The sequence below is a fragment of the Cydia strobilella genome, chromosome 19 (genome assembly GCF_947568885.1).
Source record: "Cydia strobilella chromosome 19, ilCydStro3.1, whole genome shotgun sequence".
Classification (NCBI taxonomy): domain Eukaryota; kingdom Metazoa; phylum Arthropoda; class Insecta; order Lepidoptera; family Tortricidae; genus Cydia; species Cydia strobilella.
Genome location: NC_086059.1, coordinates 10,582,702 through 10,599,468, shown reverse-complemented (window position 1 = coordinate 10,599,468; position 16,767 = coordinate 10,582,702). Strand labels below are relative to the sequence as shown.

Sequence of the window (16,767 nt, the reverse complement as noted above, 5' to 3'; positions counted from 1 at the left end):
CGGTGTGCACAAGCCAGCCATTGGAGAGCGATCAGTTTATTATTGACCTTTGCCGCGAAGTGTTCGCTGTGCCCGGTATGGCCACTATAATATTTTTATTTTTGTTGATGTTCGCTATCAGCTCCGGCCAATCTAGCAATACACAGAGTTCGGAGCTGGTGTATCCGCGGGTGGCCCGCGCCGTTCCGAATGCAACTGCCGTTGCAAGTGCTCGCACATATCCGGCTCCAAACCAAGCCACCGGCTTTGTCGATTTCGTAAATTTGTTCACCGATGTGCCGATTTCTGTAGTGCGGTCCATCAGCAGCGGCGGCAGCGGTATTAACGGCCTCCCGGTCTCCTTCAACGACAACAACCTCGTAGCTTTGGGTGAAGATTTCGTCTCCGATTTCAAGTATGGCTTGCGAAGTAACGAAGATTGCGACCTCCGATGTGATCAGCTCATAGCTAAATATGGATTTCCTGTAGAGACTCACGAAGTTATAACTGAAGATGGGTATATCTTGAAGATGTTCAGAATACCTAGAGACGGCCCGCCTGTTTTAGTACAGCATGGCTTGGGTGGTAGCGCAGACGATTACGTAGTGGCTGGCTCGGAAAGCGGAATAGCGTATTTACTAGCAAGGGATGGATATGATGTATGGTTAGCTAACTCACGTGGTTGCAAACATTCCCGCCGACATATCAAAATGAAACCCTCCCGTGGTACTTTTTGGGATTTCTCCTGGCACGAAGTAGGTTACTACGACCTGCCGGCTATGATCGACTACGCTCTGAATGTTACCGGTCGCGACAAGCTTAAATATGTCGGGCACTCACAAGGAACAACAGCTTTCTTCGTATTGGGATCTGAGCGGCCAGAATACATGGATAAAATAGCATTGGCAGTGGCGATGTCGCCAGTCGCTTATAATTCTCATATGAGGTCTCCGTTCATACGGCTGTTAGCGCCTTCATCTGGATTGTTGTATGCGGCATCGAGAGCTTTCGGTATTCACGAGTTGGCATCGGATAACAACTTGGTGAGGCTCGCGCGGTGGCTGGCGTGCGGCACGGGCCCGCTAGCGGAGTTCTTCTGTTCCAACATTATTTTCCTCGTAGCGGGGTTCAACGTCGAGCAGTTAAACGTCACGAACCTTCCTGTAATATTTAGTCACATGCCTTCCGGATCTTCAGCGAAACAGTTGGTTCATTACGCGCAAGAAATTATATCGAAAAAGTTTAGGCAGTTCGATTATGGAGCGGAAGAGAACATGAAGCGATATGGGAGCAGTGAGCCTCCTGAATACGATCTCGGGAAAGTGACAGCGCCAGTGTCGCTGGTGTACAGCGACGCTGATTGGCTGGTGCACCCGCGCGACGTGGCCAAGACGAAGAGGCTGTTGCCAAACGTCGTCGACTCGTACAAGGTGCCTAGTAAAAACTTTAATCATATGGACTTTATTATAGCGAAGGATGTAAAACATTTAATTTATAAGAGGCTGAGTAAAATGTTGTCTCTTTATTAAGATTCGGTAGCGCGCGTGTCCTTTTTCAAAATATGGTAGGTAGCGGCATGCGGCCCAATTCGAACAATGTTTCTAAGAAGTCACAGCGGTACCGATCTGTCAGTGTCAAGTGACATTTCTTCAACCAAAACACGTCACTTTTTACACTGAATCGAAACGAAACTCCTCCTTTCGTGTATTTTCGCCTTCTTTCGGCTCAGCATTGCTCCGAGCAATTATTAGGGTTGACACAACTTGACGTCCCTTAGCTTGCACGACCACATATAAGATAATGACTTGAATTTTGACAACCCTAAATAGCCGAAAGGGATAGTGTCATATATTAGAAAGAGACAGCAGGGACTTCGGTTTTGTAGGAAGTTTCCTTTCTGTACGGTAGTAAGTACTATTTTATTATTTATTCTGTGACTGAGTGATCGGTATTGTATCGCTGGGACTTCTTAGAAGCATTGTTAGAATCGGGCTGAAATATTCAATCTAATGCCAGCACCACACTTCCCTGCATTTGGCAAATATTCGTGTTGCATCCCTTTTGTTTTATATGTCAAAGGAAAGAGATGCAACACGAATATTTGCCAAATAAGGCAAAGTGTGGTGCCAGCATAAGAACATTGTAAATCCTTACAATGCAAGGTGTACCTATGCGTGTTCATTCCTTTGAGTTTAAGTAAATTTTTACATGATGTTATCGAATTAAAAAAAATAATTTGGGAAAGCCAGAATTGTAAGATTTACTCAAATTAAAGTCAAATTCTTATAAGACTGTCAAAGACTGACGTTTACAGAAATATTTAATGAAAGTATGAAAACTTTTGGTGGCCTTCGCCTTTTAATATCAGCATTAATACAAAACGCTTCAATAAATGTTTCGTCTTAAAAAAATAGTTTAAATAAAATTCAGTATTATTTAAAACGATTCAATGTCTATCTATTTTAATTTGATGTTTAAGGATGTTTCACGTGTCTTGTTATTTAAATGTTAACTCGATGACCATGAACAAGGCCGTGTTTCCGAGATTACATAAGTTTACGTCAGTATACATTTGTTTTATTGATACAATCTAATAATAGCCTCCCAGAATGTGTCGCGTCGCGTGCGAGGCAGCACCAACAGTTTCTTAGCGGCAAATAGGAGAGAGACTAGATAACCCTTTTAACCTTTTCGATGCCGTGTCAAACACAAAAGCTGTTACTCGGACGCAAGGGCCTGACACTTTGATAGAGAAAGATAGTCTTATTGCGATTCCTATAAGAGGAAAGAGAAAATAGTGCCACGCTTTGTCCTTATCACCGACCGGGTGGCATCATAGGTAGGAGGCGATAGCGAAATACCGAAATTTATAAGAGTGAAAGAGAAAAAATCCTATGCTGCCCATATATGAATATTATTTCTCTTACCCCCGGTCGCTCGGTGGCGCGTCTATAACTACTTGTATATACTATCAATACTATGTCGATGCTCGGACGCACGTCACCGAAGTGTCAAAACTAAAATTGAACTTTATGCACATGCACGTAGGTCTATGTTGCTCTGTGGTCTGTGACGGATTAATCTGTCTTTGGCGTTGGACCTGCGGTGCCGATATATCCGTCATTGGCGTCCAAAAGGTTAAACGACATTGGGTGTCGTCGCATGCTCCAAAGTACCAAGATTATAAATAAGTTATTATTAGGATAGGATTAGGACAAACTAACATAAATAGTGTCGGATTTCGCTATAAACCACTGAAATTACTGGTTAAGTGAATTCAAATGGCTGTCAAAGATATTTTCATTAATTTATATGTTTTGTAGGAGATTTAGAGTTAAAAATCTGACTATGGTAAACGAAATACTAAGTATGTGCATATATTTATTATTTATTGTTGGGGTGTTGTGGGCCTGTGAGTGTCACGTCGACCAAGCAGTGATCTATTGTGACGGCCCTTTAAAGTTCGTTACTAATGCCCGTTGAGTCCAGAAAATTCCAGATTCTTTGGGCCGTAATGTTCTGTACCTCATAGGGTTGCAGTATGTGCCGCCCTAAGTGGATACTTCTTTTTGACATTAGTGGTCCACAGGAACAGAGAATGTGCATTGCAGTCTCCTCTGATTCCTGGCAGAACCTGCATGTCGCATCCTGTTTCTTCCCAATTCGGAACATGTGTTTGTTCAACTTACAGTGTCCAGTCAATATTCTAGTCACTGCGCAGGTTTTATATCTTTTGAGCCTTAGAAGCTCCTTAGCAGTTTTGCCGTTGAACCCTTTGATTAGAGCTTTCGAGTGTTCTTGTCCTTTGACGAACTTCCACCAATCGATTGCTCTCGTTTTTTCTATGTTGCTGAGCAGAGAGTATGCATCCCGTTTTGTGATTCCACAGAACGGTTCTGGGCCGACCAGGGGTGTGTCTGCGCCCTTTCTAGCAAGTTCGTCCGCTTCTTCGTTTCCGTTAATGTCGGAGTGCCCTGGTACCCATCTAAGTATGACTTTGTTGGAGTTAGCCAGTGCATTTAGGTTTGTTTTACAGTTCTGGACTAGTTTTGAGTTTGACTCGAGGGAATCTAGTGCCAGCAGAGCAGCCTGGCTGTCTGAGTTGATGTAGATATGATGGTGTCTTAGGTTTCTATCCAGGTTAAGCTCCGCACATTTGTTGATGGCGAAGACTTCTGCCTGGAAGATTGATGCCTGTGTGCCCATGCTGACGCTAGCTCTGAGCTTAGGTCTCTCACCATAGATCCCACATCCTACATCATTGCCTTTCTTGGAACCATCCGTGTACCAAATATGGCTTCCCTCTTCGACGTACATTTGGTCGTTGGTCCATTTGTCTCTAGGAGGGATTTCTACTGTGTACAGTTTGGTAAAATTACATTCGGTGTGCGTGTCATCAGTGGGCATGCTAAGGGTTCTATTTGCAAAAACCCAGGCCTTTAGTTTGGTTAATGCTTGAGAGCGCCATTTTGGCCTGTTTAGCGTGCATATTCTGTAGACGCACTGCTTGGCCTCCTTTTGCACGTGCAGGTGGAGTGGTATAATGTCCAGCAGTGCGTCTAGGGCCGCTCCCGGTGTCGAGGAGAAGGCGCCTGTTGCGGTTAAACAAGCCGTGCGTTGCAGGCTGTTTAGAGTATCTATCGCCGTCTTTTGGCTGGTTTTGTTACACCAGACTGCGGAGGCATAGGTGATAATGGGCCTCACTACCGCTGTGTACAACCACATAGCAATTTGGGGTCTTATGCCCCATCTTGCTCCTGCCATTCGACAGCATGACCACATGGCCATTTTTGCTTTTTGTATAATATTTCTCAAGTGAGGGTTCCAAGTTAACTTTTGGTCGAAAGTGACCCCTAGATATTTGACCTCTTCTGAGAACGGTATTATTTGTCCATTAAGTCTTGGTTGTGTAAGCTTTTCCAGCTTTCGTTTCCTTGTGAATGATACTATTACAGTCTTGCTCGGATTAATGGACAAGTCATTTTCTCTACACCATTTGAATATAGTGTTTAGAGCTTCTTGCATTAGGTTGGAAATCGTGTGGAGGCAAGGGCCTTTGACAATGACTACCAGGTCGTCGGCATATCCCTGTGTGTCATAGTCATGGCCTGACATAATTGCAAGAAGTTGGTCCACTGCTAGGGTCCATAATAGTGGGGATAGAACGCCTCCTTGTGGACACCCTTTTGTGGTATAAAATTCATGCTCTATGGTATTGAGGGTCAGAGTGGCTACTCTGTTCGAGAGCATGCTATGTACCCATCTGGTGGTGGTTTCGTCTACTCCCTTTGAATTCATACCATTGAGTATGGTCTCTGTGGGCGTATTGTCGAAAGCACCCTCGACATCAAGGAACGCACATAGAGCGGTTTGCTTTTCCTCTAGGGTTTTCTGCACCTTGTCAACCAGGTCGAGTAGGGCAGTCTCCGTAGATTTCCCCTTTTGGTAAGCATGTTGGTTTACACTTAGTGGTCTATCCACCAGGTATTTCGCTCTAATGTGTTGATCAATGATTCTTTCCATCGTTTTGAGTAGGAACGATGTTAGACTAATAGGTCTGAAGGATTTAGGTTGTGAATAGTCCTTTTTCCCTGCTTTTGGTATGAAGCGTACCTTGACCCTAGTCCATTCATCTGGTATAATTCCCCATGCAAAACTTGCTCGGAATATTCTGGCCAGATGCGGGAGGAGGAGTTCCTGTCCTTGCTGTAAAAGCGCCGGAAATACTCCATCTTCTCCTGCCGATTTAAATGGTTTAAATTTATCCAATGCCCATCTAATTTTGTTTGGTCTGAAAATGTTAGTTGCCAAATTCCAGTCGATATTGCTTGCCCTGTGGTTTCGAGAATTCCTTTGGGCGCAAAGTTGTGTGTTACTGGTTGAGTACGAACCGGGGAAGTGGGTGCTTCTGAGCAAGTCCAGAGTTTCCTCTTCCGTGTTCGTAAATGTGCCATCTGGTCTTTTAAGAAGACCGAGATAGTTGGTTGGTGTCTTGGAGAGTATTTTGTGAATTCTCGCTCCTTTATGAGTTTGGGCAATCTCTTCACAGAACTTCCTCCATGACCTTCTTTTTGCTTTCCTGATTTGTTTATTATATTCAGTCAGCGCTCTACCATACCTTTCCCACTCATTCGGTGTGGTCGAGTGATTGAATATGCGACGTGTGGACCTACGGAGATTTTCTAGCCTTTTGTTCCACCACGTCGTTGTGTTAGTAGTTTTTGACTCTTTCAGTGGGCAGCTTTGTTCGTAGGCCCTACGTATGCCTTCAGATATTAAATTAACTGCCAAGTTGAGAGAATCTGGGGTTTTGACATATTTTGGGACATCTTTTAGACGGTATTCGAGGTCGGCCTTGTAGGCTTCCCAAGACGTTTCTTTTGGATTTCTACGCGTAAGTGGTTCCCTATCTAGAGAGCCTTTTACCCTGAACAAAATATGTCTATGGTCCGACATTGAATTTTCGCTGCTGACACGCCAGTCGGCTAGGCAGCTCGCCGCCTTTTCAGTAGCGAAGGTTATATCTAATACTTCTTGCCTAGCTCTAGTTACGAAGGTGGGCGTATTGCCCTTATTCAACAAGTGCAGGCAATTAGTAAAGATAAATTGGGATAGTAACTCACCCCTTTTGTTGATTCCAGTGCTCCCCCAGATGGTGTGGTGGGCGTTGGCGTCACATCCCACAATAAGTTCCGCCTTTTGTGCCTGAGCGTACTCTAGCACTTTAGTCAGTTCTTCTGTGGGATCTTGCTTCTCTCCGGGCAGGTAGGCGGAGCAGACTATTACCTTGCGTGCTCCTCTCCCTTTGAGATCGACGTAGGCAGCTACTTGGTCTTCACTGCATAGTTCTGTAACAGGCAAGAAGTTAATATTTTTGTGAAATACGACGCAGGCTCTCGGTTTGGCACCTTTTTCGTAGATCAGTACCTTTCCTGCCCTGTTCAGTCCTGGTGCCATGGACTTGGTGTTGATCCATGGTTCTTGAATGAGAGCGATGTCCAGGCCATGTGCATATATCCCTCAGCCCTCATCCCGATTCATTGTCTGGAGTGCACCATCAACAATAAGTATCAACGGCATCCCCCATTGAAGTCGGTTTTTTTTCTTAAAAATGATTTTTATATTCAACTCATAGCCTATATAGGTCTATATAGTAGGAAATAGAGTGGATTTTGCTTTGTTTGAAAATTGAACGAAACCAAACAAATGAAACTGTTCCGATTGATCATGATTTAAATTATATCGACTATTCATCATAGTTGATTTCGAAACAAAAAAATATGTTTGCTGTTACAAATTCGATAGGCGCTTAGTGTGTATATGTACCGGGTGTTTCCTGTAACAGGAGCATTAAATTAAGCTGTAGGCTGTACTTCTCAAACTGACCAACTTTGTTCAGCAACTTTTAAAAATAACTTGTTTTGATTTTCATTACACTTTAAAGTTTATTCTAAGACGCACTGTATTGCAGAATCAGAATCAGAATCAGAATGCTTTATTTGTAAAACATAGGTATACATGGGTCTTAGGTGTAGGTATACATTGAGCACTATGTTTTGCCGGTTGGCATACAAATGTCAAAGAGAACGAGAATCTAATTAATATGGAAATGCGCAAAATGTTATCTTATAAAATAAATAAATTACAATTAAAATTAGCATTAATCACAATTAAAATTAGCATTACATTAGCATTAAATTACTTACATTTAAAATTAAAATACAATTTTATTAATATACAGTTCAAACACAATTAAAATATATCATCAGTCATGGTTATAATTAATGTTTATGTCATATGTCGTAGTCATCTAGGTATTCTTTTATGGAGTAATATGCTTTATTTACTACGAATTCGAAAAGTTATTTTTTAAATATTATGCACGCATGCAAAATTTGTTATGTTTAAAGGGTGACAAGCAACGTCAAACACACAGATGGCAGCATACATTGAAAATAATATTTAATCAGTATAAAAAAGGTATAATCTAAAAAATTCATAATTTTAAAAAGTTTCTGAGCAAATGTTGGTCAGCTTGAGGCGTACAGCCTCCAGATTAATTTATTGCTCCTGTTACAGGAAACACTGTGTATAAAAACTGTTTTATGGGCAATAATACAAATCGAAAAAAAAAAACACTGTTTCTTTATCTCAGTTTTGTAACCACATTATTGTCCAGCTGGGTGCCAAATTTCAACTTGCTACGTTATCAGGAGAACATCCGGACATATGAAAGCAAAATGTCCGTGTCAAATCCTAGACCTTCGCTACGATTCGGTCAATGATATAATCCCTATTAGATAATAAATCCCGAGCAATCCGTTGCTGCAAGCACGGGGCTTGAACCCACGACCACCAGCTCAGAAGCCAGCCAGCTAAATAAAGATTGTCCAGTTTTAATTTAGAAAACTACAATGGAAACGACCTAACCACCCATTCACATTGGTGTCAGATACTAGTCACTTTGACAACCAGAGTAATAAAATTCTGGTTACAAGACCTTCAATCTTGAATTTTGAGAATTTAACATTCTTGAACCGATTGCTTTGCCGCTCAAGGAGTTAGTGAGTAGAGGCTGAACTATGGCTGTAGCGTCTGATGTCTTATTACCTAATAGTACTTATTTAAGTTCGAAGAAATTTAAATCCTGTTCAATCGCAATAAAGTTGCATTTGTTTAGTGAATAAAATTTTCAAACAGCAAAATGTACTCTATATTCTACTAAATATGATAGGTATATCTTGGATCATGAATGTCTTGATAATATCAGTTGAGACATAAATCATAATCATAATATATCTGTTCCTTGTTTAAATTTTTTCTGCGTTTATTTAAACAATCATGTGCGTTAAAATGTAAATAAAGCCTTAGTATGCTATGTTACTATGCGCATGAGAAATTAGCTTGTCGTCAACCCTTATCTTGGCATTGTAACATTTGTAACACCCGTGATACATGGAACATCAAAAAATCTAGCAGGTTTATTACTTAACAAAATAATAATTCTGTACAACTCCGTAACCCAGCAACCGAATAACACGTACCCATTGAAATCAATATTTCCGAAAATATATTTTTATCTATTTCATCATTATACCTGCTGATATTTTGAATCAATCCAAGTAAAGAATTAATAGACAACATTTCTTCGCGGAGCCCGCACGACAGGCCGCAAACCCTGCCAAGAAGAAGCGCCGTAGCACGGCCGTGTGACATGACAAGATGTCAATAGAATATAAAATATCAACATGCATGTTTACATGATTTTCAGGATTACAATTGTTGTTCGCAAGTGATTTCCAGTGTGCTATTTGCGTGAGAGCCGTGCGCGGTTTTGTGTTCTGCCAAGGGCACGGCATCTTATCCTTCCACTATTTTTACAATTTTCTGTCAGCTGCTTTGGAAGTATTCGCAAGTGATTTGTAACGTGCTATTTATTAATACTCGCCGTGCGTGGTTTTGTGTACTGTCTAGAGGCATCTTATTCTTATCCCTCCACTATTTTTACAAATTTCTGCCAGCTACCACGCACAGAAACCGATTGCCAACCGTAACAAGCTTGTATAGTGAAACTTCAAACACGGAAGCATAATGATTATAGTCATCAGATTCCTGCAGCACACCGCTAGTATCGCGCAGTACCTCAAAGCCTGTGCCCTGTGAATTGCACCTATACAAGCGTCTTGTCCTATTTATATATTATTTTTTTATTATCCTTCACTTAAGCCTTTAGTTGTAGCCTCAGTTTTACTTTTAGATTAATTGTAATTTAGGTATATTTTTAATTTGTATTTTTTTAAGATATAGTTGATGCCCCTTTCAACCCTTTCTTGTCCAACCCCAGCTGCTGCATCACCAGAAAACCGAGTACGCTGTCCTCAATGTCCGGAACCGCACTTTTTTAAAGGCTCCCGAGGGCTAAACATACACATCGGAAAGAAACATCGGCCATGTCACAGTCAACCCACTTGTCCCACGCTGTCTCAGCCTGCCTTCCCAGCGCCTCCTCGTTCGCAAGTATCTGACACACCGTTGTGGCAAATCCTAAGGGACCTAAAAAATACACGCCCAGTTCTAAAACGGATACCGCGTGGTGCCCGCGTTTCCGTCGCCAAATTCCTATCTAATACCATTAAAAAATTAATCTCATGTAACTCAATTCATAGCTGGGAAAATTTGTTAACTTTGACATTTAAAGTTCTCCATATTGTACCAAATCAAAATTCTAAATCATTAACGAAAATAGTCAAAGACAACTGTAGTGCTGACATTTCACATTCACCATCAGCACATGGTTTTAGGCATCTAACTAATAATTTGTACAAAAAAGTCGAAAGTAAGGTCTCAGATGGCGACATCAAAGGTGCCGCTCGGCTCCTTTTTTCTGATGATGCAGTGGCTCCCAACGATTCAAACACACTGTCAGCCCTTCTTGCTAAACATCCATCTCCAGACATGAACATTTGTCTGCCCGACCCACCACAGTCTAACGACCCCACGCTCATTGCTACCACTGAGGATGTTTTTGGCGCCATAATGTCCTTTCCTAATGGCTCCGCAGCCGGCCTTGACGGTCTTTCCCCACAACACCTGAAAGACATGCTGTTCTGCGGCTGCGGAGACACTAAGGAAATGCTTTTAAAAGATTTGACTGCTCTAGTAAATATAATGTTGGCAGGTGAAGTTCCTAGTGAAATTACAGGAATACTCTATGGAGCAAATTTGTGTGCGCTAACCAAAAAAGACGGTGGAATTCGCCCGATCGCAGTTGGCACTACCTTACGCCGTCTTACAGCCAAAATTGCTTGCCGCTCCGTCCATAAGGAACTTAGTTCACTACTACAACCTGTGCAACTAGGTTTCGGGTCTAAGAGCGGCTGCGAAGCCGCTGTCCACGCCGTCCGGACTTACATCGAGCACCAGGCAGGGGAGGTTCTGCTGAAGGTGGATGTCTCTAACGCTTTCAACTCAGTGGATAGGGTCGCCTTGTTGACACAAATAAAAGATAAAATTCCTATTACCTACAATTTTCTTTGGCAATGTTACAGTACTCCGTCTAAATTATTATTCCAATCCAACGTTTTGGCTTCTTCTGTTGGTTGTCAACAAGGCGACCCTCTCGGTCCAGCAATTTTTAGCCTTGCCATTCATCCCATAATCAAAGAACTAAATTCAAAATTAAATGTATGGTACCTAGATGACGGTACCCTAGGTGGTGAAGCGACTTCAGTTCTCAGTGACCTAGAAAAGTTAATAACAGACCTTAAATCAATCGGCCTTTCTCTTAACTTTTCCAAATGTGAACTGTTTATTACAGAGTCTTGCGCAAATGAAGAACGCGCAATAGAGCAGTTTAAGCAGTTAGCTCCAGGAATTAAAATTATTACAAAAGAGTCGCTTCACCTCCTCGGGTGTCCCATTTTGGACCAATCTTTTGAAAATTTCATAAATACTAAAATTTTAAATTTCAAAGCATCTTCACATCGTTTGCTAAAAATTAACATACATTCGGCGTATTGCATCATTAAGCATTGTCTTTTTGTGCCAAAATTTACATACATTCTTCGCGGATCACACTTTTGGAAACACCCTACTTTGATTTCAAATTTGGACGATTTAGTTTTGGAAACGCTCACATCCATTTTTAACATATCTTTTGGTGAAAGAACATGGTCCCAGGCTAGCCTACCCATTAGGTTAGGCGGCCTGGGCATCCGCAAAATTTCTAGCGTGGCGCTACCCGCATTCTTGGCTTCGGTACACGGCGCTCAAAGCCTCATTGGGAAAATTTTAGCCCCATCCGTTGGGGTCCTGGAGGCTGCGCACTCTACTGAAGCCAAGAATGTATGGTCTGTAACATGCCCCAACACGGACCCGCCTGCCAACCCGTGTTCACAGAGACAGTGGGATGAGCCGCTGTGTCGTCTAACAAAGACGGCGCTCTTAAACACGGCATTAAACGCAACAGATCGGGCTCGTCTCATTGCCACCGCGGAATGGGAGTCGGGTCTATGGTTGCAGGCACTCCCCTCCACAATCATAGGCACTTTGCTGGACAATACCACCTTCCGTCTAGCCATATCTTTAAGAATAGGGGCACCAACCAATGTACCTCACCGTTGCCAATGTGGAGTCACGGTGGATGGTCTCGGTCACCATGGCCTCTCATGCAGTCGAAGTGCTGGGAGAATCCCTCGGCATGCCAGCATCAACGATGTCATCCGAAGGGCCCTTGTTAGTGCCAAGGTGCCGGCAGTCCTCGAGCCCAATGGTCTGACCAGGGACGACGGCAAGAGGCCCGACGGAATGACTTTGGTGCCTTGGAGTATGGGTCGGCCCCTTGCCTGGGATGCTACTTGTGTAGACACCCTGGCGCCGTCCCACATTCCGGGCACCAAAGTTGATGCTGGTGCGGCTGCATCTTCAGCCGAAAACCTCAAACGTCGCAAGTATGCTGCCCTTGGCAGTAGCTACTTGTTTGCGGCGTTTGGGGTTGAAACCCTGGGGCCGTGGGGGCCAAGTGCGCGCCGACTCCACAAGGAGATATCGGCGCGTCTTATTGAGGCTTCCGGTGACCAGAGGGCTGGTCACTATTTCGCGCAGCGCATCAGCATAGCTATACAGCGCGGAAATGCGGCCAGCCTTTTGGGCACCCTACCACACGACCGAGACCTAGGTCAGATTTTTTATTTGTAAGTTTTTTAGTTTAGGTCATTATGTTTTTAGCTCACTTTATTGTTTTAATAGAAAATAAATCACTATATACCCTAATGTATAATATATTCTGCTATAAATATGTCGATCTACCTTCCTTTATTATAGCAAAAAATAATGCACATGTGTCATTATGAATTTAGTAATAATCAACATGGCGCCGCGGAAACAACAGATCTCATTTCGTGTAAGTTTTGCACTTATTTCTTAGATATGTACGAGTATATCCCACCAAAAACATAAATGTGAAATAGGAGCCAAGTTCAATATATAGAATTATATTTTTACTCTAATTAATTCTTGTATCCACGTGATTTTCCTTTGATTAAATCCAGTATTATATATATATAGAATATGAGTCATTGTTAACTCGCCGACAAAAGAATTGATATCTAGTACAACGTGTATGACATTTAACACTTTGCCAAGTTGTCGTCAAAACAGGTGTACATGATTTATATTTTTTGGGGTGGGGGGTTGCAAAACGTGTTTCAGATATGTCATATTAGTTATCATACTATTTAGGTAGTGAACTTCTTTTTTTTTAAGTAATAGATATTATTATAATTTAAACTGTACATTCGTACGCTGTAGCCTTATTTCTATGCCGTAGACCGTAGCGCGGCAAATTTTATTTTTGGCAAAAAATGCCCCCTAAGTTAAAAAAATAATTATTTACTATTATAATTATTTGTTTACTTTTAATTTTTTACACAACTTTTTGTTAACATGTTTTTTTAATCTCTACTGGATAACAAAATTCTTCCATGTGATCAGGTATTCGTAGATATAATATTTTTTTTACAGGTGTAAATAGTCATTTTATGCTTTAGATTGCGGTTTAATAACAATAAATGATGATTTCTGTTTAATTACATGTTTTATTTTTATTAAAATCCACATTTTTCTTCTAAAAAGTAGGCAACTAGCTTGTCGAGGGATTGGCATTGTATTAAATATGATACATATGATTTTCCGAAACTGGAATACCCTGGATTTTTTTCATTGTTTATTAATACTCTAGTATAAAAGTGACAAAAAATTAAAAAAAATTAAAATATTTGCCCTGCCAAGATAAGGCTTAATTCACATCTCCATCTTAGCAACGTGGTGACCTTGTGTTTTTCGGCCACAGGTATGTAGAGATAAGATAAAACGCAATGATATAGGCTAGCTCAGCTACAGAAGGTCGCGTTTCTAAATGTCCGTGAGTGAGTTCGCTACTTCCTGAGACAGGTCAGTTCAAAATTAAATAAATACCTATATATCAAATTATACTGTACCTAGGTGGGTATGTATTTTTTTTACATGTAGAGAAGACCGTCTATAAGGAAAGACCGCATACAAGCTTTGTTGTCGCTTTAAACTTTTGCGTTTGTAAACATACTCGACTTACAGAAGGTCAGTAGAGCAAGAGTGATTTTCTTCCTTTCTGACTGTAACGAAATATTTAAATGTCATATACAAAGGAAACAATAACCAAGGCCTCCAGTGCCCAGGTAGGGATGGAATCGAACCGGCGTCCTCAGTTTACGCGACAGATGCCTGAACCGCTCGGCCACCTGGACTCGCTGGCATGGGTGGAAATTTCCAAGTAGGTATATGACAATTTCCGAAGACCTGTGGCGCCTCCTGGCCATCCCTAAGGTAGAACAGCATGGTTCAACCTTCCAAAGATAGATAATATATAACTCCGTAATGGATGGATACAGTTTAAGAAAAAAACGTGCCTCGAAAATCACCTTTTGCCTACTCTCGTATAGAGGGCGCTGACGGTTTCGTTTGTTGTTTAACAATTTTAACGTATATCAGTGAAAGAACATGGGTCAAAATCATAAAAATATAAAATACAAATAATAATTTTTAAGAAAAAAAAACCGACTTCAATGGGGGATGCCGCTGAAAGTTTACTTATTGTTGATGGTGCACTCTTAGATTCCAGACAATGAAATGAAATATACAGCATATTTTGCGTATCTATCCTAATCCATCTTTTGACTAATTTTGCTTAATTGCCTTTTTATTATAATATTGCCTAAAAATGTAGAAAAGGAGGTAAAACCACCCACTTTTCTAGTAGCATTTCGTTTTTGTAAGGGTCGCAGTTCTAACCTAACCTAACCTAACCTAACCTACTTTTCTGATAGCATTTCGTTTCTGTAAGGGTCACAGTTCTAACCTAACCTAACCCACTTTTCTAGTAGCATTTCCGGGTCCGGGTCTGGTTCCGGATCCGAGTCCGGGTCCGTGTCCGGCTGTCCGGGTCCAAGTTTGGGTCAGAGTTCGGTCCGGGTCCGGATCCGAGTTGGGGTCCATGTCCAGACCCGGGTCCGGGTCCGAGTCCGGGACCAAGTTTGGGTCTGGGTCCATAAGGAAGAGAACAAATCGCCAAACGTTAACTATGTGTCATTGAAGAGTTCCATTCTGATCATCATCAGCAGTTCCACTTAATCAAATGTCACTTTTTTAAATGTAAATGCTGGATTTGATGATGAAAATACAAAAATCACAATATGTATGCATTTCGCTTTTGAGGAGTTCCCTCGGTTCCTCATGGGTCTCATCATCAGAACTCGAGCTTGACAAAAATATGCCTTAAAAACTTAAGTTGCTTAACAAACATAAAGAAGAGGACAAATCGCCAAACGTAAACTATGCGTCATTAAAGAGTTCCATTCTGATCATCATCAGCAGTTCCACTTCATCAAATGTCACTTTTTAAAATGGAAATGCTGGATTTGTTGATAAAAATACAAAAATCACTATAAGTATGCCTTTCACATTTGAGGAGTTCCCTCGATTCCTCATGGATCCCATCATCAGAACTCGAGCTTGACAAAAATGTTTCTTGAAAACCTAACTTGCTTAACAAACATAACGAAGAGGACAAATCGCCAAACGTGAACTATGCGTCATTGAAGAGTTCAGTTCTGATCATCATCAGCAGTTCCACTTCATCAAATGTCACTTTTTTGCATGTAAGTGCTTGATTTGTTGATGAAAATACTAAAATCACTATATGTAAGCTGCGTTTTGACAAAAACGGGACCAATCTGTATGTATATACTTACAATCAAAAAAAGAATTTTCAAAATCGGTCCTAAAATGACGGAGTTATGGAGTAACAAACATAAAAAAAAAAACAACACAACCGAATTTGTCCTCTTCTTTATGTTTGTTAAGCAACTTAAGTTTTTAAGACATATTTTTGTCAAGCTCGAGTTCTGATGATGAGACCCACGAGGAACCAAGGGAACTCCTCAAATGTGAAAGGCATACATATAGTGATTTTTGTATTTTCATCAACAAATCCAGCATTTACATTTAAAAAAGTGACATTTGATGAATTGGAAACTGCTGATAATGAATATCATACAACGTCGGCGTGCAGTTCCCATACAAGTTGCAGTCCATCTGTACCGGCCCTAAGGGATATGAGCTTTAAAGTTTTATAAACTGAAGTAGATGTCATATAGGTACTAAAGAAATAGTGACCAAGCATTACAGTGCCAGAGGCCGAATAAAATTAAAATATTTAATTAAATAATAATAATTATTATCTTCTCGGATTTTACGGGCCGATGCATCCCGGTGTTTTGATAGGCTTGCGAGGGGACCAACACGGAGGAGCCATGTATAACAGTATAACGGTCTATGGATTGAAGTTTGGGTAGATAATGAGACTGGGTTATTGCAAAGACGTCCGAGCACCTGCCATAACAATGATCGAGGCAGGCAGTGACTTGCCGCCCACTAGATAGGCCCCTTAAACTGCCGTCGTGAAGACGACCAGGAGCTACATGGGTGTGAGCGGCTCAGGGGTGTTATTTATTATTTTAATATTATATATAGGTATATTGTTTAATACAATACACTAGCAGCTGAAAGCTGATGCGTGTATGTCACTGCACTTGTTTTTTTAACAATTAATGTGTTAGTTTTAAGTGTTTGTCAAGTCTGTTTTTAAAACTGTTTACTGAAGGAGCAGATATCACTGCTTCTGATAATTTATTCATCTCGCGTACGACGCGCTTTCATAGAGTTTCGTTAAGGTTTTCTTTTAATGTCCTCAGA

The 16,767-nt window shown here is 41.3% G+C and overlaps 1 protein-coding gene across 1 annotated transcript; it reads left to right on the top strand.

Annotated features, from left to right (window-relative positions):
- Positions 1 to 1,576, top strand: LOC134750014 (lipase 3-like). Its single transcript, XM_063685081.1, has one exon. The coding sequence runs from the start codon at positions 78 to 80 to the stop codon at positions 1,506 to 1,508; it is 1,431 nt and encodes a 476-aa protein (XP_063541151.1). The 5' UTR covers positions 1 to 77; the 3' UTR covers positions 1,509 to 1,576.
- Positions 1,577 to 16,767: the final 15,191 nt, after the last annotated feature.

Bases quoted from the DNA above. Each gene is read 5' to 3' on its own strand.
- LOC134750014 (XM_063685081.1), top strand. From the start codon at position 78: ATGGCCACTATAATATTTTTATTTTTGTTGATGTTCGCTATCAGCTCC.